The 23181-nt window shown below is 35.5% G+C and overlaps 1 protein-coding gene and 1 non-coding gene across 21 annotated transcripts in view; one reads left to right on the top strand and one right to left on the bottom strand.

Moving 5' to 3' along the window:
• Positions 1 to 23181, top strand: part of MLLT10 (MLLT10 histone lysine methyltransferase DOT1L cofactor) — a 198911-nt gene that overhangs the window by 14234 nt on the left and 161496 nt on the right. Inside the window, exons 1-3 of one of the 20 annotated variants that reach the window (XM_019755992.3) lie at positions 1823 to 2000; positions 19667 to 19808; positions 20356 to 20407. The exons of 17 other annotated variants lie outside the window; for them this stretch is intronic. In XM_019755992.3, coding sequence (XP_019611551.1) covers positions 20402 to 20407 — 6 coding nt within the window. In that variant the 5' untranslated portion in view covers positions 1823 to 2000; positions 19667 to 19808; positions 20356 to 20401. Of the gene's footprint in view, positions 1 to 1822; positions 2001 to 19666; positions 19809 to 20355; positions 20408 to 23181 lie in introns of those variants that run through there. 2 more of the 20 variants (XM_074324871.2, XM_019755994.3) reach the window with 2 other exon arrangements.
• Positions 11696 to 11760, bottom strand: LOC141570264 (small nucleolar RNA SNORD42). The gene has a single exon (XR_012494269.1). It is a non-coding gene; the product is annotated as a small nucleolar RNA SNORD42 (small nucleolar RNA).

Consider the following 23181-nt stretch of genomic DNA (forward strand, 5'->3'; position numbering starts at 1 on the left):
AAGTCGATGTCCTTCAGTCTAGCTGTGGAGGGTGCAGCTCAGCTCCAAGTCCAGTTGCCATTTTCAATCTTAGTTGCAGGGGTCACAGCCCACCATCCCATGCGGGAATTGAACCGGCAACCCTGTTGTTCAGAGCTCGCGCTGTAACCAACTGAGCCATCCGGCTGCCCCCTAAGGGCTCTTTTATGCTCTAAATGCTCATTTTTTATCTTTTGTTGTTTCTTGGATTCAGTATTTTCTCTTAACTATGAGTTTATTAATCAGAGGGTTTTTGTTTTGTTTCAGTTTTCTGAAGTTTTCTTCTCCTGGGACTCTTTTCTCAGTTCCTTTGTACTGTTTGTTTTGGTCTGTGTTATTAAAGACTTTGCTTAAAAATCTGGTTACTCTTAGCCATGAAGCTATGAAGCTCCTAATGAGTTGATTGGAAGATCTCTGTGTGGGCAGGGATTGTTGGCTGATTGGCTTCATTATAGGTGATCTAGCTGGGTTCTTTCATTAGGAGACCACCAACTGGTTAATTTATTCAGAAAAAAATCCTCTAGTCATCCATTTGGGACTGACTGACCTGGTTACCAATATTTTTTGATCCAGGTGGCTGCTGTAATTTTACTATTTAGAATTCGATTTTCAGTTAATTCTTTTATATTCAGTGTGGTACCCCTTTCCTCAGCTCTGCCTGATGTCCCCAAGTCCAAATTTTCTTGTTTACCCTTTCTGCAGTTTTTAGGATGGGAGAGAGACCAGGTACCTGGTAATGTGTAGTAGAGAAGGAGCTTGGGAAGGGGTGGTGTTGATTGTTTTTCAGATTATACCCAGTCCCTCCTGTTCTTAGCTTCACCTGAACCCATTCCTCCCAGATATATATACCACCACTGTGCATGTGCGACCCCTGCCCGCAGTGCCTGGTACCTAAAGTTCCTCCAGTTTCTGATGCTACGTGGTCTCAGACACATTGCTTTTGGGCTTGTCTTACTGCAGCAACCTTTTCTGATCTAAGTCATTTACTACTTGTCTCCTTTCTAGCTTCCAAAATTGTATAGTTGTTGTCTTCCCTTATGTTCTTGTTGTCTTTGTGGCTTTATGCCCTTTTTTCTCATTCAGTGGAATTGTAGGAAGGAGAGGATGTAGTTTTCAAGTAGAATTAAGTACCTGTGCTTGTGATACACTCTTCCCATTTCTCCCAGGATCTTGTTTTATCTTTTAGTCTGTCTTTTTTACTTGATTCCCCCCCCCCCCCAGCTCACAAACGTTTGAATCTTCCCATAGATTCTACTTTCTCTTTACGTTTTTTCACCTTTTTGTCTTTTCCCTTTCACTTCCTGAAAGAATAAAACCTTAGTTGGTATCTCTGCTTTTTTAATTGTCTACTATAGTCCAGCCTCTTAGTTGTGCTTAATGATTGAGGTATAACTTAGTTTTCATTTTAAACAATAGCATATGAAATCTGCATTTGCTATAACACTCTGATCATGGACACTGTCCATGTTGTCTCTCAGTGACTATTATATAAAGATCCGTATATAAGAAAGTCTTTTAATAATTTAGCATCAGGAAAATTGTCTCCCTTGCAGATCTGGTATACTTCCTCCTTTTTCGTAGCACATTCTGTTTTTCTTTTTGTTCTGGCTACCAGGCAGCCCAGAACCAAATCTGGTCTTTAGTTACATCAGTTTTATTAATCTGATTATTAGTGTATTTGTTTCCTCCTCCTCCTCCTGTGGGGTTTAGAACTTCACCTCTTATCTCTGTTTCTCTGCGTGTTGATTTCATTCTCTCATACTACAGACTCTCTACTTCATGAGGCTGGAACCATGACTGCTGGCAGCTCTTGGCTCTCATCTTCCCAGCCCCTTCTACCAGAAGAAGGGGCTCTCTTGAAGAAGCCTGGGAAGGACTCTGATTCACCTGTCTTGGATGATGTACCCACCATCCCTGTGGCTGGAGTGGGGAGGGTACTATGAATGGCAACCCTCACTAGAACTACATAGTTGGAGTCAGGGGTAAGAGAGTTTCCCTAAATCAGGGGGATGTCCCTCATATTGATTTTATGTTTATTTTTCTATTTTTTTATTGTTATAACACAGGTCCTTTATTTGTAGGCTGCCTCAGATCCTTTTCTGAAAAAAAATTTAGGTATAAATAAATACATAAAATATCACAAACTCCTATTCATTCACCCTTCATACCATTGCATTTGGCTATTAAGTCTACCACTCTGGATTTTGTTAACTTCAAATGGCCATGTGTAAAATTTTTCCAGTTTTCATTCTACTTGATCTACTTTCAGCATTTAAAACTGTGATCACTCCATCTTTCTTGCAACTTTCTCATGACTTCTGGGAAGCCGCTTTCTTTTCTTACCTCTTTAAACATTGCCTCTTGATTCCTGTTTGGCATCACTTCCTTACTTCTTTAAAATTGAATTTACATGATTGCTTTTCTGGCCTGTTTATTTCACTAACTTACCTGAGGTAAACTTATGCATGCTATGGATGCCTCTAGGCATCAATATCACCTGAACAGTTTTTTTCAGCCTTTACATCTGTATTTGCAGTTGTCTTCTGGATATCTATCTAGGTGTCAGCATTTTAAATTGAATCTACTTCTCTGGTCACTGACATAATCTAAGCCCTGTTTTTTTGGTATACGTTATTATAGGTTTAAATTACTTAATTTTTGATAAGGTGATATATTAATATGGTGCAAAAAATGTAAAAAGATATACAGTGAAAGTTCTTTCTCTTAAATCTCTCTTGTTTGTCCAGTTTTGCTTCCCAACTTCCCATTGTTGTTTGTTCCTCATTCATTTTCCTAGTTTATGCATGTACATACTTTATATAATATAGTTTATGCGAGTGCGTACTTTATATAATACTAGGTTGGTGCAAAAGTAATTGTAGTTTTTGCAATTATTTTTAACCTTTTAGGCCACAATTACTTTTGCACCAACCTAGTACATGTAGACTCTTGTTTTTCTTTTTTCTTCAGGGTAACACATACTTAATTCATACAGTGAACTTCTCCCTTATCTTCTCTCCTTTTCAGTACAGTCTCCCTCTGTTTCAAGATTATCTCCTACAAAGCAAATATGACTGTTGTTTCCCAGTTTCCTATAGTGTTTTTTTCCTTCTGCAAAGAAATAAAATTTTATTTTCTCTAATCCTGTTTTTTCATTAAAATTTTAAAAAAAATTTTCAATAGTTGACATTCAATATTTTATATCATTACAGGTGTATAGCATCATGGTTAGACATTTATGTAATTTATGATGTGATCCCCTGATAAGTCTAGTACCCACGTGGCACCATACATAGTTATTATAATATTATTGACTATATTCTCTGTGCCGTACTTTTCATCCCCGTGACTATTTTGTAACTACCAATTTGTACTTCTTAATCCTTTCAGTATTTTTACCCAGTCCCCCAACCCCACTCCCATCTGGCAACCGTCAAAATGTTCTCTGTATCTATGAGTTTGTTTCTGTTTTGTTTGTTCGTTCTTTAGATTCCACATGAAAGCGGGATCATATGGTATTTGTTTTTCTCTGTCTGATTTATTTCATTTAGCATATTACCCTCTAGGTTCACCCATGTTATTGCAAATGGTAAGCTTTCATTCTTTTTTTATGGCCAAGTAATAATCCGTTGTATATATGTACCACATCTTCTTTATTCCTGTACTGTGTTGTAACTATTGGTGCAGGGAAAAGTTTTTTCAGGTCCACAGTATTTTCACTAAAAGTGTTGTATTTCACCCTTACACATTTAATTTTTGAATAGAGTATGGCTGAGTAACCCCCTCCCACAACCCCCAACACTATGAAAAATCTAGTTCTGTAGTTATTCAGTAGCGTCAGAAATTTATGGTAGTATATTCTAGAGCCAAATAGAAATTACAGCTGCTCTAACGCGATATAAACTCATCTTTTTCCATTTATCTGTTTCTATCCCTTCTATTTTCACTTTCCCCACTCCATCTTCTGCATAGCTGTGAACAGACTAATAACCCCAAAAGATTTCTACATACTATTCTCCAGAGATGATTCTCTTAAGTGCTATGCTGTCCTTTAGATTATAGTTTGAGCAAGTAACTAGAAGTGTTAAGACATATGTATATGTGACTGTCTTCATCTTGATGTTATTTAAGAATAGGAGGAAAATGAAAATAGCATCAATGTTGTGAGATTAAGTGTGTCATCAGGTATAAGGACACTGTTCTTCATGTTTGGATCTTTTCTGAGGTTTATTAGTTTTTGCCATTGTATGTATATGTTTTAACTCCCTTGTTCTTACGTTATTCCCTTTTTCTTTAAAGTTAAGATGGAGATATTTAGATGAGCTGTATCTCTGTTCAGGAAAGTTTCATTTTACTTAGACTTTCCAGAAGATTTTTGTTTTAATCTTCTTTGGCAACACATGATTAATATTTATGGATGTTTGACTGCTTTTGGTAACTGATTTTTTGGGAAGTGCTGAGTTTTCTCTCCCAGACACTATTTATCCTTTGGTCTTCTTTGATGTGTGGATGATAGATGTCACAGTATGTTTCTTTTGTCATTTGTACAAATAACCATATAAAGCTATAAAAGTAATAATATGCTTATCCAAAGACTCCTAATTTCTTTGGACCAACCTGTGCATTTTAAATTACTCCTTTGTGTGTGTGTAGGATTTTCTTATTTTTGTCAGGTATATGATTCAAAGAAAAAAGGGTATACCCAGTATATGGACAATTAAAGCAAAATAATAAAGTGAACGTCCACATACTTACCAACCAAGCTTAATGTGTAGATCATTGTTCATACCTTGTTGTGCCTCTCTTTGATTGCGTTCCACTCTTTCCCTGAAGGAAACACTTTGTGAATTCTATATTAATTTTTCTTGGTTCTTTTCAGTTTCATTTCTAAACATTGTGTAGTTGTGGCTGTTTTTAACTTCATGTAAATGGAATAATACTCTTGATTTCTTTTGATTCACAGTATATTTTTGAGATTGATCTACTTAATGCATGTAGCCGTAGTTGATTCATTTTCATTGTAGTATAATATTTCGGCATGTGAGGTACACCACTATCCAGTCTGCTGTCCTTGGACATGTAGATTTTTGTCAGTGTTTTGCAAATTTGAACAATCACTATTGTGAATATTCTTGTACATGTGCAAGAATTTCTCTAGCTCACTACTCTTCAAACTGCTGGGTATGCTCCAAAAAGGATCATAAAGTCAATTTAGTGGGGAGCAACCAGCATTAAAAAATGAAATGGAACAGGAAAAAATTCAGTTTTTTCAGTATCCTGTGTGTGTCTACAGGATTGCAATATAAGACATTTTTTAAGAGTGGTTCATGGTCAAAAGTTTGAGAGACACAATTCTAGGATATATACTTAGAAGTGGAGTTGCTGGGTTGTCAGGAAGGCCAGTCTATTTTCAGAAGTGGTTGTTTCACTTCACTTTCCCACCAGTGAATGGCTACTTTGTTCTACATCCTTACCTGGTGCCTGATATGTCAATCTTTTTAACTTTAGTCATTTTGGTAGTTGTGTGGGTGTATGTCATTGTGGTTTTTGCTTTGTAATTCTCTGATTACTAATGATGGTGAGCTCCTTTTTGTATACTTATAGGCCATTTGGATTTTCTCATTTGTGACTTGGAGATGGCTTCTCTATGTTAGTGGTTCTTTTTTTTATTCGTTTAATGAAAAGTTCTTAATTTCAATGTCAGCATAGTCAGTGTTTTTTTCTTTTATGGTTAGTGCTTTTTGTGACCTGTTAAAGAAATCTTTTCCTAACTTGAAGTCATGAAATTATTCTCTTATATAATCTTCTAAAATAATTTTTTTCCTGCTTTTCACATTTAGCTCTATAACCAACCCATCTGGATTTGATTTTGTGATTGGCATAAAATAGGAAAAATATATATTTATTTTATACATATTATATATTTATTTTATAAATATTATGTTAATTTGTAATATATGTTGCATATTATATTAAATAGAAACATCCAGTTGTTTTAACACCATTCTTTCCTGCTGTACAGTGGCACTATGTCATAAATCAGCAGTTCATACATGTGTGGTTTGTTTCTGGATGTTCTGTACTTGATTTGTCTTATCTTTGTGCCAATACCACAGTTTTCAAATTACTCTAGCTTATGAGTCTGGACGTGAAATATCAGATAAAATTAGTCCTTTACTCTTTCTCTTTTTTCAGTATTTTGCCTATTGCTCTTTGCATTTGATAACCATTTAGTATTATATTCTACAAAAAATCCTTTTGGTGTTTTGATTGGCTTTGCATTGATTCTGTAAATCAATGTGAGACTTTTTTGCAGTTTGTCTTTCCATCTATGCACATGATAATCTGCAAGTATTAGGTTTTCTTTTAAAAAAGAAACATAAAATTTACCATTTTAACCTTTTCTGAGTATGCAATCCAGTGGCATTAAGTACATTCATAATGATGTATAACCATCCCCATTATCTATATCCAGAACTTTCAAAAATTATTTAAAAAATATGGATGACATGCAATATTATATTAGTTTCAGGTGTGCAACATAGTGATTAGACAGTTATATATCTTATAAAATGATCACCCTAATAAGTCTAGTAACTATCTAACACCATGCAGTTATTACAGTACTGTTGACTGTATTTCCTATGCTGTACTTTCCATCCCCGTGACTAATTTTATCACTGGCAGTTTGTACTTAATCCCCTTCACTTTTTGTCCATCTCCCCACCATTTACCCCCGTCTGGCAACCATCAGTTTGTTCTCCATATCTATGAGTTTGTTTTTGTTTTGCTTGTTTACTTTGTTTTTAGATTCTACATATAAGTGAAATCATATGGTATTTGTCTTTCTGTGTCTGGCTTACTTCACTTAGCGTAGTACCCTCTAGGTCCATCCATGTTGTTGCAAGTGACAATATTTCATTTATTTTTATGGCTGAGTAAGATTCCATTGTATATACCTATGTGCCATATCTTATTTATCCATTCGTTTGTTGATGGACATCTAGGATGGCTCTATATCTTGACTATTGTAAATAATGTTGCAGTGAATATAGGGATGCATGTGTCTTTTCGAATTAAGTGGTTTCAATTTCTTCGGATAAGTACTCGGAAGTGGAATTTCTGGGTAATACGGTAATTCTATTTTTAATTTTTTGAGGAATCTTCAAATTATTTTTCATAGTGTCTGCAGCAAGCAGTTTGCAAACCCACTAACAATGCGCAAGGGTTCCTTTTTCTCCACATTCTTGCCAACACTTAATCTTTGTTGTCTTTTTTGTGGTTTTGATGTGCATTTGTCTGATGATTAGTGACGATGAGCATCTTTTTATGTATCTATTGGCCATCTGTATTTCCTCTTTGGAGAAATGTCTGTTCAGTTCCTCTACCCATTTTTTAATCAGATAGTTTTTTTTATTTAATTTTTTATTGGGGAATATTGGGGAACAGTATGTTTTTCCAGGACCTATCAGCTCCAAATCCGGTGGACGTTTTTAGTCTAGTTGCGGGGGGCACAGCCCACCATCCCATGCAGGAATTGAACCGGCAACCTTGTTGTTAAGAGCTCGCGCTCTAGCCATCTTGCCAACCCTCCGGCAACTCAGTGGCAGCTCGTCTGCAATTAAGTTGTGGAGGGCGCGGCTCACTGGCCCGTGTGGGAATCGAACCGGGAACCCTGTTAAGAGCTTCTGCTCTAACCAGCTGAGCCATCTGGCCCCCCCAATTAGGTAGTTTTTTTGATGTTGAGTTGTATGAATTCTTTATATAGTTTAGATATTAACCCCTTATTGGATATATTATGCAGAACTTTTTCATCACCCCAAACTCTATACCTGTTAAATAATAACTCCCCATTCTACCCTCTCCCCAGCTGACTGATTCTTTTTTTAAAATAGAATTTACTGGGTTAACATTGGCTAGTTACATAAGTTTCATGTGTACAATTCATGTGTATCATCTGTATATTGCATTGTGTGCTCACCACCCAAAGTCTAGTCTCCTTACATCTTTACCCTCTTCATTCTCCCCCCATACTTTCTACGTTCTGTCTTTATGAATTAGTCTACTGTAGATACCTGATATAAGTGGGATCATATAATATGTCTTTTGTATCAGGCTTATTTCATTTAGTTTAATGTTTTGAATGTTCATTCATATTGTAGGTGTGTTAAAATTTACTGCCTTTTTATGGCTGATATACCACATTTTGTTTATCCATTCATCTGTTGATGGACACTTGGGTTGTTTCTCCCTTTTGACTATTGTGAATAATGCTGCTATGAACATTAGTGTACAAATATCTTTTTGAGTCCCTCTTCAGTTTTTTTGGGTATATATTTAGAGTGGAATTGCTGGATCATATGGTTATTCTGTGTTCAACTTTGAAGAATGGCCAAAATGTTTTTCACAGAGGCGACACTATTTTCCATTCCTACCAGCAGTGCATGAGGATTTCAATTTCTCCACATGTTCTCCAGCTCTTCTTTTTTTTTATTATAGCCATGCCAGTGGCGTGAAGTGGTATTTCCTTGTGGTTTTGATTTGTATTTCCATAGTGATTAGTGATGCTGAGTATCTTTTCGGCCATTTGTAAATCATCTTTGGAGAAATGCCTTTTCAGTCATTTACCTATTTTGTAATTGGGTTGTCTTTTTGTTGTTGAACTGTTAAGAGTTCTTTACCTAGTTCTGGGTTTGAACTCTGAGTAAATATATGATTTGCAAATATTTTCTTGTATTTTGTGGGTTGTTTTTTCACTCTCAGATGCAGAAAGTTTTAATTTTTATGAAGTTCGGTTTATCTACTTTTGGTTTTTGTTGCCTGTGCTTTGGTGTCATATTAAAAAAATCATTGCCAACTCCAGGGTCACAAAGACTTCCCCTGTTTTTTAAAGTGTTTTTTAAGTTTTAGCCCTTAGGTTTAGGTCCTTGAGTTATGTTTAGGTCCTTATGTTTAGCTCCATTTTGAGTTAATTTTTGTATATGGTGTAAGTAAGGTAAAGGTCCATCTTCATTATTTTGCTTGTGGATATCCAACTTTCCCAGAACCACTTGTTGAAAAAAGAGTCCTTTCTGTATTGAATGTTTTTTTTTTTTTTTGTAGCTTTTTTTCCCATCATACTTTTTCTATCTTTTAAGATTTTTTTATTGGGGGGAGGGGTACAGGACTTTATTGGGGGAACAGTGTACTTTCAGGACTTTTTTCCAAGTCAAGTTGTTGTCCTTTCAGTCTTAGCTGTGGAGGGCACAGCTCAGGTCCAGGTCCAGTTGCCATTGCCAGTTGCTGGGGCGCAGCCCACCATCCCTTGCGGGAGTTGAAACTGCAACCTTGTGGTTGAGAGCCCCGCGTTCCAACCAACTGAGCCATCCGGGAGGCAGCTCAGCTCAAGGTGCCGTGTTCAGTCTTAGTTGCAGGGGCGCTGCCCACCATCCCTTGTGGGACTCGAGGAGTTGAACTGGCAACCTTGTGGTTGAAAGCCCACAGGCCCATGTGGGAATCGAACCGGCAGCCTTTGGAGTTAGGAGCATGAGCTCTAACCACCTGAGCCACCAGGCCAGCCCTCTATTGAATGGTTTGACTTTCCTTGTCAAAAATCCTTTGACCATATATGCAAGGATTTATTTGTGCGCTCTTCATTCTTTTGCATCACTCATGATTGTCTTTATGCCAGTTACCACACAGTTTTGATTACTGTAGCTATTTAGTAGGTTTTGAATCAGGAAGTGTGAGTCCTCCAACTTTGTTCTTCATTTTCAAGATTGTTTTGGTTATTCAGGGTCCCTGGAGATACCACATGAATTTTAGGAGATTAGTGTACGTTTGGTCCTGTCCAAAATGTCCATGGAGATGTTTGGTCCTGTCCAAAGTATCCATGAGCATATTTGGTCCATGGCAAATGTCCCTGATGTTTTGGTCCTGTCAAAAACATTCACACTTAGAAAACATCCCTGGGTTCTAATAGCTGATAACGTTTATTTATACTTTTGGTTTACAGATTAATTCCTAAAAAACACTTTATTGTCATGTTTTATTGGTCCAATAATTGTGTTGTGGTTGTATTGCCAATAATAACCCTTCGTTTCTCAGTAACCTAGCTGGTAATGGCACATATGGTTAGGTAGATGGGTAGGCATGGGCCAAATGTCTCCATGGATGTCTTGGTTTAGGCCTAAATATGAAGGACTTTTTTGGTGAAGACCAAATTATCTCCATGGACGTTTTGGACAGGACCAAATGTCCTGCAAGGATTTTAGGAATGCATTTTTCTATTTCTGTATAAAATTTGGGATTTTTGGTAGGGATTGCATTGAATCTGTAGATCACTTTGTATAGTAGTGACATCTTAACAGCATGTTTTCCAATCCGTGAACACAGATGTCTTTACGTTTATTTGTGTTGTTTATAATTCTTTTCAGCAGCATTTTGTAGTTTTCAGTGTACAAGTTCTTTGCGTCCTTGGATAAGCTTATTCCTACGTTTTTCTTATTTGATCCTGTTGTAAATGCAGTTATTTTCTTAATTTTCTTTTTGGATTATTCATTTACAATTATTTTTTAATTAAATCTTTTGAGTCAAATGTAGAGTCACATGTAGGTGTAAGAAATAACACAAAGAGATCTTGCATACCATTTACCTAATTTCCCCAATGCTGACATCTTGAAAAACTATCGGACGATATCACCATCAGGATATTGAAATTGATGCAGAATAATTCCATCATCACAAAGATCCTTCATGGTATTCAGGATGCTCAGTTGCTTGTAACCACTAATGTCTTCAGTTCTGTAATTGTGTTAGTTATTTCAAGGTCGTTAGATAAATAGAGTCATAGAACATATAACTTTTTGGGATTGATTTTTTTCACTCAACATAATTCTCTTGGAAATTCATCCAGGTTGTTGAATGTATCAGTGGTTTGTTCCTTTTTACTGCTTAGTATTCTGTGTTGTGGGTATACCACAGTTGAACCATTCATCTGCTGAAAGTTATCTCAGATACTTCCACTTGGGGGTTATAAAGCTGTTTTAAGTGTTTATGTACAGGTTTTTGTGTGAACATAGGTCCTGATTTCTCTGAAACAAATGTCTAGTTGTACAATTGCTGAGTTGTATGGGTGGCTGCATGTTTAGTTTTTTTTAAAGAAATTGCCGAAGTGTTTTCCAGAGTGACTGTACCATTTTACATTTCCACCAGAAGTCTGTGAGCAATCCAGTTTTTAAGCATTCTTGCCAACATGTGGCATTGTAACTATTCTTTTTAGTTAGTAATTTTGATAGCTGTGCACTGATACCTCGTGTGGTTTTAATTTACATTTACCTAATGGCCAATTATGTGCTTATTTACTCTCTATATATCCTCTTTTGGTCAACTGTCTATTCATGACTTTTGTCTATTTTCTAATTTCTTTGCTTGCCCATCCATCCATCCATCCATCCATCCATCCATCCATCCGACCATCCATCTCTCCATCTGTCTCTATCTAACATAATGTGAGATTTAGCTAGCTGGATTCAGTTTATTTTAGTTGATTCCAGTTTTGTTGGTAACATTCAAAGCATCATAGTCAAGAGCCAGTGGAACATGCCCTCTTCTCTCCATCAGGACCGGGGTGGAGAAGGAAGCCTCAGTCCTTGCTGCCCTCACTGCCCCTGCCCCTTTCTCCTCCCTTGGCCTTCTGGTGCTTCAGTGGTTCCTTTATTTATGTCACTTTTTTCCTAAACGTGATTTTTCCATCATTTGCTTGGTTTTTTTTGTTTGTTTTTTTAAATGTAGAGCTCAACAGTTCTTATAGACTAGATACGAGTGCTTTGTCCAATATGTGATTTACTATTATTTTCTCCCACGTTGGAGCTTGTGTTTTTATCCTCATAATGGGCTTTTTTATGTAGTTTCTAATTTTGTTGAAGTCCAATTTACTGATTGTTATCCTTTTATGGATCATGCCTTTGTTTTAAAATCTAATAACGCTATCTAACCCTAAATTCCCCCAAATTTTCTGTTTTCCTTTAAAAGTTTTATGCTTTACATTTAAATTTGTGATTCATTTTGAGATAATTTTTATAGAAGGTGTGAGACTCAGGTTGAAGGTTTTCTGTTTTTATTTTTAATTTTTTGTTGCCTATGGCTGTCTAGATGCTCCAATGCCATTTGTTGAAAAATTACTCTTGCACTTTTGTACAGCTGGGCGTCTTTGTTTGAGTATATATCTGGGTTTTCTGTTCTGTGCCATTTATCTATGTGTCTATCTCTCTGGCAGTATGACACTGTTTTAGTTACTATAGCTATATACCGTGTTTCCCCCAAAATAACACCTAGCCAGACCATCAGCTCTAATGCGTCTTTTGGAGCAAAAATTAATATAAGACCTGGTCTTATTTTAATATAAGACCTGGTCTTATTTTAATATAAGACCAGGTATAATATAATATAATATATAATATAATACTGGGTCTTAAATAATATGATATGCTATGCTATAATATAATACCAGGTCTTATGTTAATTTTTGCTCCAAAAGATGCATTAGAGCTGATGGTCCGGCTAGGTCTTGTTTTCGGGGAAACACAGTAATAATTCTTGAAATTAAGTAGATGATTCATTCTACTTTATTCTTTTTCAAAATCATTTTGGTTATCTAGTTCCTCTTGTTACTGGTTTTAAAAAACATCTAGTTCCTTTGTGTTATTGGTGTTAAAAAATACCTATATTTTAGAATAACCTGACTGTATCTATCCAGAACTCTTACTAGAATTTTTTTTTTTTTTTTTTTTTTTTTTTAAAGGGTATATAGTGAATAATCTTTTTTTTTTTTTCTTTTTTAAGATTTTTTTATTGGGGAAGGGGAACAGGACTTTATTGGGGAACAGTGTGCACTTCCAGGACTTTTCTCCAAGTCAAGTTGTTGTCCTTTCAATCTTAGTTGTGGAGGGTTCTGTTCAGCTTCAAGTTGTTGTTCTTTCAGTCTTAGTTGTGGAGGGCGCAGCTCAGCTCCAGGTCCAGTTGCCGTTGCTAGGGGGTACAGCCCACCATCCCTTGCGGGAGTTGAACCGGCAACCTTGTGGTTGAGAGGACATGCTCCAACCAACTGAGCCATCCAGGAGCTCAGCAGCAGCTCAGCTCAAGGTGCCGTGTTCAATCTTAGTTGCAGGGGGCAGAGCCCACCATCCCTTGTGGGACTTGAGGGATTGAACTGGCAACCTTGTGGTTGAGAGCCCACTGGCCCATGTGGGAATCGAACTGGCAGCCTTCGGAGTTAGGAGCACGGAGCTCTAACCGCCTGAGCCACCAGGCCGGCCCTCTTACTAGAATTTTGATAGGTATTCATTCAGATTACCTATCAGTTTGTGGAGAATTGACTTCTTTACTACGTTGAGCCTTCTAATCCATGAACATGCTATGTGCTTCCATTTATTTAGATCTTTTTAAATTTCTTTTGTCATATTTGTGTATTTTCCAGCATATAAGTTCTGTACATGTTTTGTGGACTTAGACCTAAGTGTTTAATTTTTGGGGAAGCAATTGTAAATAGGACTTTATGTGTATTTTTCTTTTTCTCATAATTTTTTTATTTTTCAATTACAGTTGACATACAGTGAGTATTGTATGTTTAATTTTGGTGCCCATGTATTTATTAGTAGTTCAGGTAACCCCTGTATAACATGGCACTTCTATAACACGAGTTGGGGAAAACCCTCGTACAACACGGCATCCTAGAACACAATTTCACTCTAACACGGTTTGAGAATTAGAGAAATCCCCGAACAACACGGAGCGTAATAAAAGCTTTTAAGAGCAAAAGATACCTCATTTGAAATTTTTCATTCGAGTGTGGATGTCGTATCAGATTTGACTGCAGAATTTCCTGAATGAAGATCTTTCCACTGAAAGAAGCACAAAGTTTAAGACAGAACTTCACAAGTGCTTAGCACCATATAACCGTCTCTCAGCTAAAAGCAAGCAATCTAAAATAACAGATTTTTTGCAAAAGTACAGACTAGAAGTCAAGATAATGCTGAACAAAGTTCAGAGGATGAAGATACCGTGTCAAAAAGAAAATGCCCTCAGTTAATGGTGCTTAGTAGTGATGACGAAGAAAACATCATTTAATACATATTAATATGTTATATTTTTGGTGAAAATTGCTTTAATAGAGATATTTCTCTTAATTATGAAAATAAAATAGTATGCTTTTTAATTTTTGGAACCTAACCCCCTTTTTTGTACTAGTTCTTTGTTTCGTATAACACGGATTCACATAACACTGCATTTTAAAGGTACCCAACAACTGTGCTATACGGGGGTTACCTGTAATGGAAATAACAGTTGAGTTTTATATTTATGTTGCATCTTGCAACCTTGCTGAATTCACTTATTAGTTCTAGGGTTTTTGTAATAGGTTCCTTGGGATTTTTAACGCAAGTAATTGTGTCATCTGCCAATAGGGTTGTTTTTATTTCTTCTCATTTTGTCTGCCTTTTATGCTTGCCTAATTGTTCTGGCTAGAAAGTTTAGCACCATCTTGATTAAGATTGGTGAGAGTGAACATACTTGTCTTGTTTTTTGACCTTAGGGGGAAAATATTCACTCAGTGATGAAAAACATTTAAGTAGGATGTTAGCTGTAGTTTTTTTGTCAATGTTCTGTATGAACTTGAGGAAGTTTACCTGTATTCTTTTTTTTAAAAAATTTTAATTAACGTTTATTGGGGTGACAATTGTTAAAGTTACATAGATTTCAAGTGTACAATTCTGTATTACATCATCTGTATCTCACCTTGTGTTCACCACCCAGAGTCAGTTCTCCTTCCATCACCATATATTTGAGTTTACCTATATTCTATTCTTATTTTTTTTTTTTATAGCTTTTTTCTGATTATCAGGATTGGGTGCTGAATTTTGTCAAGTACTTTTTGTACATCAATTTATGTCATTTTTTTTTTTTTTTTTACCCTGTCAAACTGGTAGATTACATTAATTGATTTTGAATATTTGCCCTGCCTTTGGAGTAAGCACCACCTGATCATGGCAAACAATTCTTTTTATATGTTAAGGGATTCTATTTATATTTTGTTAATGATTTTTTTTAAACTTTTTTTTTTTTTTTTTTTAAAGATTTTTATTGGGGAAAGGGAATGGGACTTTATTGGGGAACAGTGCACACTTCCAGGACCCTTCCCAAGTCAAGTTGTTGCTCCCTCAATCTTAGTTGTGGAGGGCGCAGCCCAGTTCCAGGTCCGCTGCCAGCTGCAGGGGGCGCAGCCCACCATCCTCTGTGGGACTCGAACCTGCAATCTTGTGGTTGAGAGCCCACTGGCCCATATGGGAATCAAACCGGCAGCCTTTGGCACCAGGAGTACCGTGCTCCAACCGCCTGAGGCACCGGGCCGGCCCCTGTTAATGATTTTTGTATCTGTTCATGAGAGATGTTGGTTGGTAGGTTTTTTCTTCTCGGTTTGTCTGCTTTTGGTATTGGAGTAATACTAGCTTCATAAAATGAGTTGGGAAATGCTCCCTTCTTTTCTATTTTTCTGGATAGATTGCATAAAACTGGTGTTAACTCTTTTTTAAACGATTGGTACAGTTCTCCAGTGAAACGGCCTGGGCCTTCATATTTCTTTTTTTGGTAATTTTAAAAGTGCAAATTAAAATTTTAAAATAGTTTTAGAGCTATTCAAATGATCAGTTTCATAATTGATGAGTTAGAGTATTTTTGATTTTTGAGGAAGGGATCCATTTTGTTTACACTGTCAGATATTTGTGTGTGAAGGTGTTGGCAGCATTACCTTACTATTTTGATGTCCGCAGGATCGGCAGTGATACCCTGTTTCATTCCTGACACTGCTCATTTTTCTTTTCCTTTTTTCCTTTGTCAGTGTTGCTAGAGGCTTATCAATTTTATTGATCTTTTCAAAGAACCAGCTCTTTGTTTTGTTGATTTTTCTTATTTTAAATTTCATTGATTTCGGCTCTTGTATTTATTTTTTCCTTCCTTCTGCTTGCTTTGCCTTTATTTTATTCTTTTTTTGATTCTTGGGGTGGAAGTTTAGATTATTGATTTGAAACTTTTCTGTACATTTTTATAAATTTCCCTCTTATCACTGTTTCAGCTGTGTCCTACAAATTTTAGTATGTTGTATTTTCATTTTCATTCAGTTCAGTATATTTTTTTCATTTTCCTTAAGGCTTCCTCTTTCATTATTGTGCCACTTCCTTCAGGCCTCTGTGGTTTCTGGTGAGAAATCTGCTCTCATTCAAATTATTTTTCTTTTATAAAGTATTGTTTTTCTTTGGGTGCATTCAAGATACTGTCCTTGTCTTTGGATTTCAGAAGTTTAATTAGGGTGTGTTTACAAGTGGATGTCGCTGGAATTACTTTGTTTGAAATTTGTTCAGATTCTTGAATCTGTAGTTTTATGTCTTGCCAAATTTGGGAATTTTTCAGCTATTATTTATTTGAGTACTTTTTCAGTCCTGCTTTATTTCTACTTTCAACTTTCATGGCTGCTTTTCTGTTTTAGTCCTGTAAGGCTCTGTTCATTTTTTTTTCAGTCTGTTTTATCTCTTGTTTAGGTAAAACATTGCTATGTTTTCTAGTTCACTGATTCTTTACCTCTCTTTCCTTTATTCTTCTGTTGAGGTCATTCATTGAGTTATTTGTTTTGCTTGTATTTTTCAGTTCTAAAATTTCCATTTGGTTCTTCTTTGTCTTTAATTTTTTGCTAAGGCTTTCTGTTTTTCATTTCTGTGTTCATAATTGCTCGTTGAATCACTTTTATTGTGGCTGCTTTAAAATCTTATCACATAAGTCTAACATCTCTGTCAGATGTTAAAATTACAAATATCTCAGTGTTGTCGTCTGATTGTCTTTTTTTGTTCAGTTGGAGATCTTTCTGGTTCTAAGTATGACAAATGATTTTTGATTGAACCTGAACATTTTTGGGACTTGGCATCTAATATAAACCTGTTTCAGTTGGCTTTCTTTGACACTTGTCTAACAAGGGAAGCATGTGGGTGATATCTCCTTATGCCAGGTAGGCGTTGAAGTTTAAGTTTCCCACTGCCTCTGTTGCCTCTTGTTATTGCTGAGCAGAGTTGGGAGTTATGGCTCCCTACCTGATCTCATTTACCGCTGTGTGTTGGTGAAAGTCCTGACTCTGCTAGACCTTCTCTGAGATCACCCCAGCCGGGACAGGTTGGGTTCTCTCTTTACAGTCAGACGGAGGTGGAAGTCCATGCTTGCCTCTGTTGACACCAGGTTGTCTCTATTGACACCATGGGGGGAGGTTCTCATTACCAGCCAGTGAGGATGAAAGTTCTGATTCCCTACCTACTCCTACACGACCACAGTGGGAGTCTTGGGATGACTCATAGTTTCACGAGGGTGGATGTCTAGGTTCCCTACTTGACCATTGCAGGAGTAGGTAGGGTCAGTTCTTTTCTGTGATATTTTGCTGGAGTAGAGGAGCTACTGTCTACAAAGTTTTCTTTCTAGTTGACGTGCCCCCTTCGCAGTCCTTTGTCTAGACAAAGAAGCCTTTTGTTGGCCTCTTTTTGGTCTGTGCTTGTTGATACTTTCGGGTTGCTGACTACTTGCATTCCAAGAGTAGGGTATAATTAGGCAAAAAGAAAACTCAGGACTCTCACTGCTGTGTTGTTCCTTGAGTTCTGTGGTCCCTAGCTAATTTGCCTTCTTACCACCTCTTAGAATGTTTTTTACTTATAATGGTCATAGGTTTTGTTTAGGAATAGAGAAAAGTTACATCTGCTCCATCCTCTCAGAAATGAAGTCTAGCCTTTGATTTCATTGAGTTTTTACTCTGTTTTTCTATTTTCTGTTTCATTGATTTTTGATCTGATCTTTATTTTTCTCTTCTAGTTTCTTAAGGTGCAAGGTGAAGTCATTGAGTTGTTTCTTTTCTAATATAGTCATGTAGTGCTATAAATTTCTCAATTATTGTTTTAACTTCCTTCTGCAAATCTTGGTTAGTTTTATTTTCATTTTCATTCATATAAAAATACTTTCTCTTTTCTCTTTTGATTTCTACTTTGACCCATTGGTTACTTTAGAAGTAGATTTAGATTCTAAATATTGGGGGATTTTACATTGATTTCTAAATTAATTGCGTTGGGGTCAGAGAAAATTCTTTGTATGACTTAAAAGTTAAAAAAAAAATTTAAGACTTGTTTCATGGACTGAATATGATCTGCCTTGGTGAATATTCCATATGTTCTTTAACAGAATGTATATTGTGCTAGTTTGTGTAGAGTGTCCTATAAATGTTACTTAACAACTTTGTTGTTATTCTGGTTGATAGTATGGTTCAGGGCTTCTGAATCTTTACTGATTTTTTTGTCTACTGGTTCTATCAATTATTGAAAGAGGTTTGTTGAAATATCTATATGTAATTGTGGGTTTTTAAATTTCTTCTTGTAGTTGTTATTTTTACTTTATGTGTTAGGTGAATAAATGTTTAGAATTTTTATATCTTGAGTTAAACCCTTTATCTTTATAAAATGATCCTTTTTTGATAATACTGTTGATTTTTCAAGTTTACTTTATACGATATTAATACAACCATTTCAGTTTTCTTTTGACTTTGTAGTATGTAACATGACCTTTTTCTCTGGCTGCTTTTTAGAGATTTTTTTTTTCTTTATCTCTAGTTTTAGGCAGTTTGATCATGATGTTTTGGTTTGCATTTATTCATGTTTCTGTTGCTTGGTATTTAATGAGTACTTTGTTTTATGTGTTTATAATTATCATCAAATGTGGCAAATTATTGACATTATTTCTTCAGATTTTTTTTTATGTGTTTGTTTCCTCTGTGGCTCCAATTACAACAAAGCTAAGTTATGCTTTGTTCATTTTTTAAAGTATTTTTTTCTCTGTTTCGTTTTGGTTAGTAACTATTACTTGGTTTCATGTGCTGTAAATCTCATATAGTATGTTTTTCATCGTAGACTTTGTAATTTTCATCTTTAAATGTTCAAATTTTTTTATTCTTTGATAATTAACATGTTTAATTAACATGTTTAACATGTTTCTAATTAACGTGTTTAATGTTTCCTTTAGCTTCTTGAACACATGGAATGTATTCATAATAATTTTCTTAATGATGGGTAATAATTCTGTTATCTATGTCATTTTAAGACTGTTTTGACTAGTTTTTGTTTTATTTTGGGGTGTATTTCTTGCATCTGTATATGTCTTGTAAGTTTTTATTGACTTTCAGTCACTGTGAATTTTATCTTGTTAGGTTCTCTCCTTTTCGTATGCCTAAAAATATTTTTGGACTTTGTTTTGTGACATGGTTAAGTTACTAGAAAACAGTTTGTTCCTTTTGGGTTTTGCTTTTATGTTTTATTTGGGTGGACCAAAGCTATGTTTAGGGTTAATTTTTCCCTCCTTCTGAGGCATTACCCTTCTTAGCACTCCGATATGATATGAATTATTAGGTGTTCTATTCTGGCTTTTGGGAACAGGTATTATTTAGATCCTCGTGTGAGTTCTGGGTGCTGTTACTTCTAAATCTTTTGGTGATTCTGTCCTTGGCCTTGAATAGTTCTCCTACGTGCACATGCTGATTAGTTATTCAACATATTCTAGGATAAGCCTCTGTAGATCTCTTCATGTTTCTCTCTCTCCCCAGCTCTCTACTCAGTGCTGGTCTCCCTTGTGAGCTCTAGCCACCTTGGGTTCCTTGGATTCGCAGCTCCATTTCCTCAACTTGGGGAGACAGGCTTTGCCTGGGTTCCTTCTCCCTGTTCCACCACCTGGAAACTCTCAAGGCAGTAAGCTGGGCAAATGTATGGCTCATGTCATTTGTTTCTTGTCTTCCAGGGATCACTGTCTTTCATTACTTGTTGTCCAAAATCTTTAGTGCTGTTGTTTCATACGTTTCGTTAGGTTTTTATTATTTCATGAAGAAGGCTAAATCTGGTCCCTTTTACTCCGTCTTGACTGAAAGTGGTATCATTGTGGTTTTATTTTGCATTTTCATAATAACTAGTGACATTGAGCACATTTTAATTTGCTTATTGACCATGTATTTTCTCTTACGAAGAGTTTGTTCAAACCTTTACCCCGTTTCCTTCTTTTTCTTCTTGTGTTTTTTCTTAATTCTGTTTGTTCATCTATTTTATTTTTATTTATTTATTTATTTTTGCATTTGAGAAGGTCCTTATATGTCCTGGATATACCTGTCCTTTGTGAGATAAATATTTTGTAAGTACTTTCTCCAAGTCTGTGGTTTCCTATTTATTTTCTTAATTGTGCCTTTTGATGAGCAGAAATATTTAAGTCTGATGAAGTCTAATTTATCAGTTTTTTCTTTTATAGTTATTGCTTACTGTGAGCTAAGACACTTTTGCCTAACCCTGAAGTCATGAAGGTAATTTCCTTTGTTTCTTCTAAAACTTTTTGTTTTTGCTAATTTATATTTAGGCCTATGATGTATCTCAAAATAAGTTTTGTAGGTTTTATTTTTTGCATATGGGTACCCAGTTGTTTCTGCACTATTTGTTGAAAAGTCTCCTTTCTTCACTGAATTGCTTCATGAATCATAACATGGTTGCATAAGTGAGCTCTATTTAAGGAATCTTTTTTCTGTTTCACTGATGTATTTGTCTATCCTTGTATCATTTACTATTTTGATTATTTGTAACTGTATAATAAGTCTTGAAGTCAGATTTGCAAGTCCTTCAACATTTTTCATCTTTTTCAAGATTGTTTTGCATAAATCTAAGTCTTTAGTATTTCCATATAAATTTTAATGTTAGTTTTTCCATTTCTCCAAAAAGGCTGATGGGATTGTAATTGCAATTGCTTTCAATCTATAGATCAATTTGAGGAGAATTGACATGTTAACAATGTTGAGTCTTCCTATTCATTAGCATGGTATATCTCTCCATTTATTTAGGTCATCTTTGTTTTTTTCTGAGCAGTATTTTGTGGTCTTGCGTGTCTTTAGTTTTTAAAGTTATTTTTATTTTTCAATATTTTATGCGATTGTAAGTGGTATTATAAATAATTTAATTTTTAATTATTTGTTCTTAGTATATGGAACTAGAATTGCCTTATGTATATTGATGTGTGTTTTGAAACCTTACTTAACTCACATTAATTCTATGCGATTTTTGGTAGGTAATTAGACTTTTCTAGTAGATGATCATGTCGTAAAACTTTACCTGTTTCCAATTAGTGTTCTTTTTATTTTCTTTTATTGCATATACTTAAATCTTGTTCCCATTCACTGGGGAAGCCATTCAGTTTTATATCATTAATTATGATGTCAGCAGTAGGATTTTTTTTTAATTGATGACTGTTACCAGCTTGTTTTAAAATATTGGTTTTATTATTATTTGAGTAGGGCAGTCCAGGTTACTAGATCAGGAGAGGACTGCCATTGAAAAGATAGTTTGTTACACTCACAGAGCCCCAGAGGAAGAGGTCCACCAAGACATAGGGAGCCACATGGGTAAGCACCAGGGTAAGTTGGGAGGCGAAGGGAGCCAAAAGGGAAAAAAGTAAAGGCAAGAGCCATTATTTTGGTTTCCGTGGGTAAGGAATGGTTATCAGGTTTAGGATTATCTAGTTTGAATTACTTCAGGGACTTTGGGGCACAACGACTTTCCCTAGTTGTCTGGTACCTAGTAGCCCTGGGGTGATTAGGGCAGGAGAATATAATGGCTGGAGTATAAAACAGATAAAAATGGTTTGGGGTGTGGGCTCTGGGTTGGTTGGTTTGCATATGAAAGCTAGCTGGGTAGTTGTTTGCTATCTCCAGGAATTAGCCAGTGTTGGGAGGGGCAGTCCCTCTAGAGTCTGCAAGGCCCCAAAGTACCAAAAATCAGAATGAAAAGATATGATTAATATACAGGTTGAGTAAGATCTCCTAGTTTTCTGGCAATTTATAGCATGAATGGATATTTTTTGTCATATTTTTTCTGTATCTGTTGAGATGATTATATGGTATACTTAAAAAAATTAATATGGTGAATTTCATTGTTTTATTTTCAAATGTTACATCAACCTAGTATTTCTGGGATAAACTTCACTTGGTCATGGTGTATTATCCTTTTTATATATTGCTGGATAGTTTATTAAATATTTTGCATCTTACGTACATGAGGGATGTTAGTCTGTAGTTTTTTGGGTTTTTTTTAGCTTCTTTTCAGTATTATTGGTACATTCGTTAGTATTATTCATGCTGAACTTGAAAATTATTTTGGAAAGGTTCTCTATTTTCTGAAAGTGTTTGTGTGAGATGCTGTTTCTTCCTGGGTGATTTGAAGGAATTTACTTACCAGTGAAAAATCTGAGCCTAGAGTTCTATTTTGGGGAAGGATTTTGATAATGAATTCAACTGAAAGGGTTCTTCTAACTTTCTGTTTCATCTTGTCAGTTTTGGTAAGTTGTATTTTTCAAGGAAGTTTTCCATTTCATCCATGTTGTTAATTTGGTTAGCATAAACTTATTAATAATCTTATCCCTTTAATACCTGTGGGTTCTGTAGTGATAATTCCTTCCTTATTCTCGACATTGGTAATTTGTGTATGTTTTAAAAATCAGTTTTAGCTAGAGTTTTATCAACTTTGTTGATGTTTCCAAAGGATTTAACTTTGACTTTAAATTTTCTCTGTTGTTTCTTTTCTATTTCATTTTTTTCTGCTTCTTATCTTTACTATTTCCTTTCTTCTACTTACTCTGGGTTTATTTTGTACTTTTATAGGTTCTTTAGGTGGGATCTTAGATCATTAATTTAACACTTGTTGTTTTCTAATGTGGTCGGAACATATTCTCTATGATTTCAGCCATATTAAATTCATTGTGTCTCGTTTTGTGTATGTGTTGTATATGGTCTTTCATGGGGAATGTACCATGTTCACCTGAAAAGAATGTGTGTAGTTATTTATATTATAGTATTGCTTAGGTTAGCCATGTGTTTATTGATTTTTTTTGGGGGGTCTTGTTTTGGACAAAACTAGAGACAGATTACTGAGACAGAGATGTTAAAATATCTTACTATGTGGATTTGTGTATTTATCCCTTTACTTTTGATAGCTTTGCCTCAGTTTGAAGCATTGTTACTAGGTACACTTTTATGACTATTATGTCTTCATTATTTGATGCTTATCATTATGAGTCTCTTAAGTTTGTTCTCAA

This window comes from Rhinolophus sinicus, chromosome 1 (assembly GCF_057876585.1).
Source record: "Rhinolophus sinicus isolate RSI-liver-muscle chromosome 1, RSI-T2T, whole genome shotgun sequence".
Taxonomy (NCBI): Eukaryota; Metazoa; Chordata; class Mammalia; order Chiroptera; family Rhinolophidae; genus Rhinolophus; species Rhinolophus sinicus.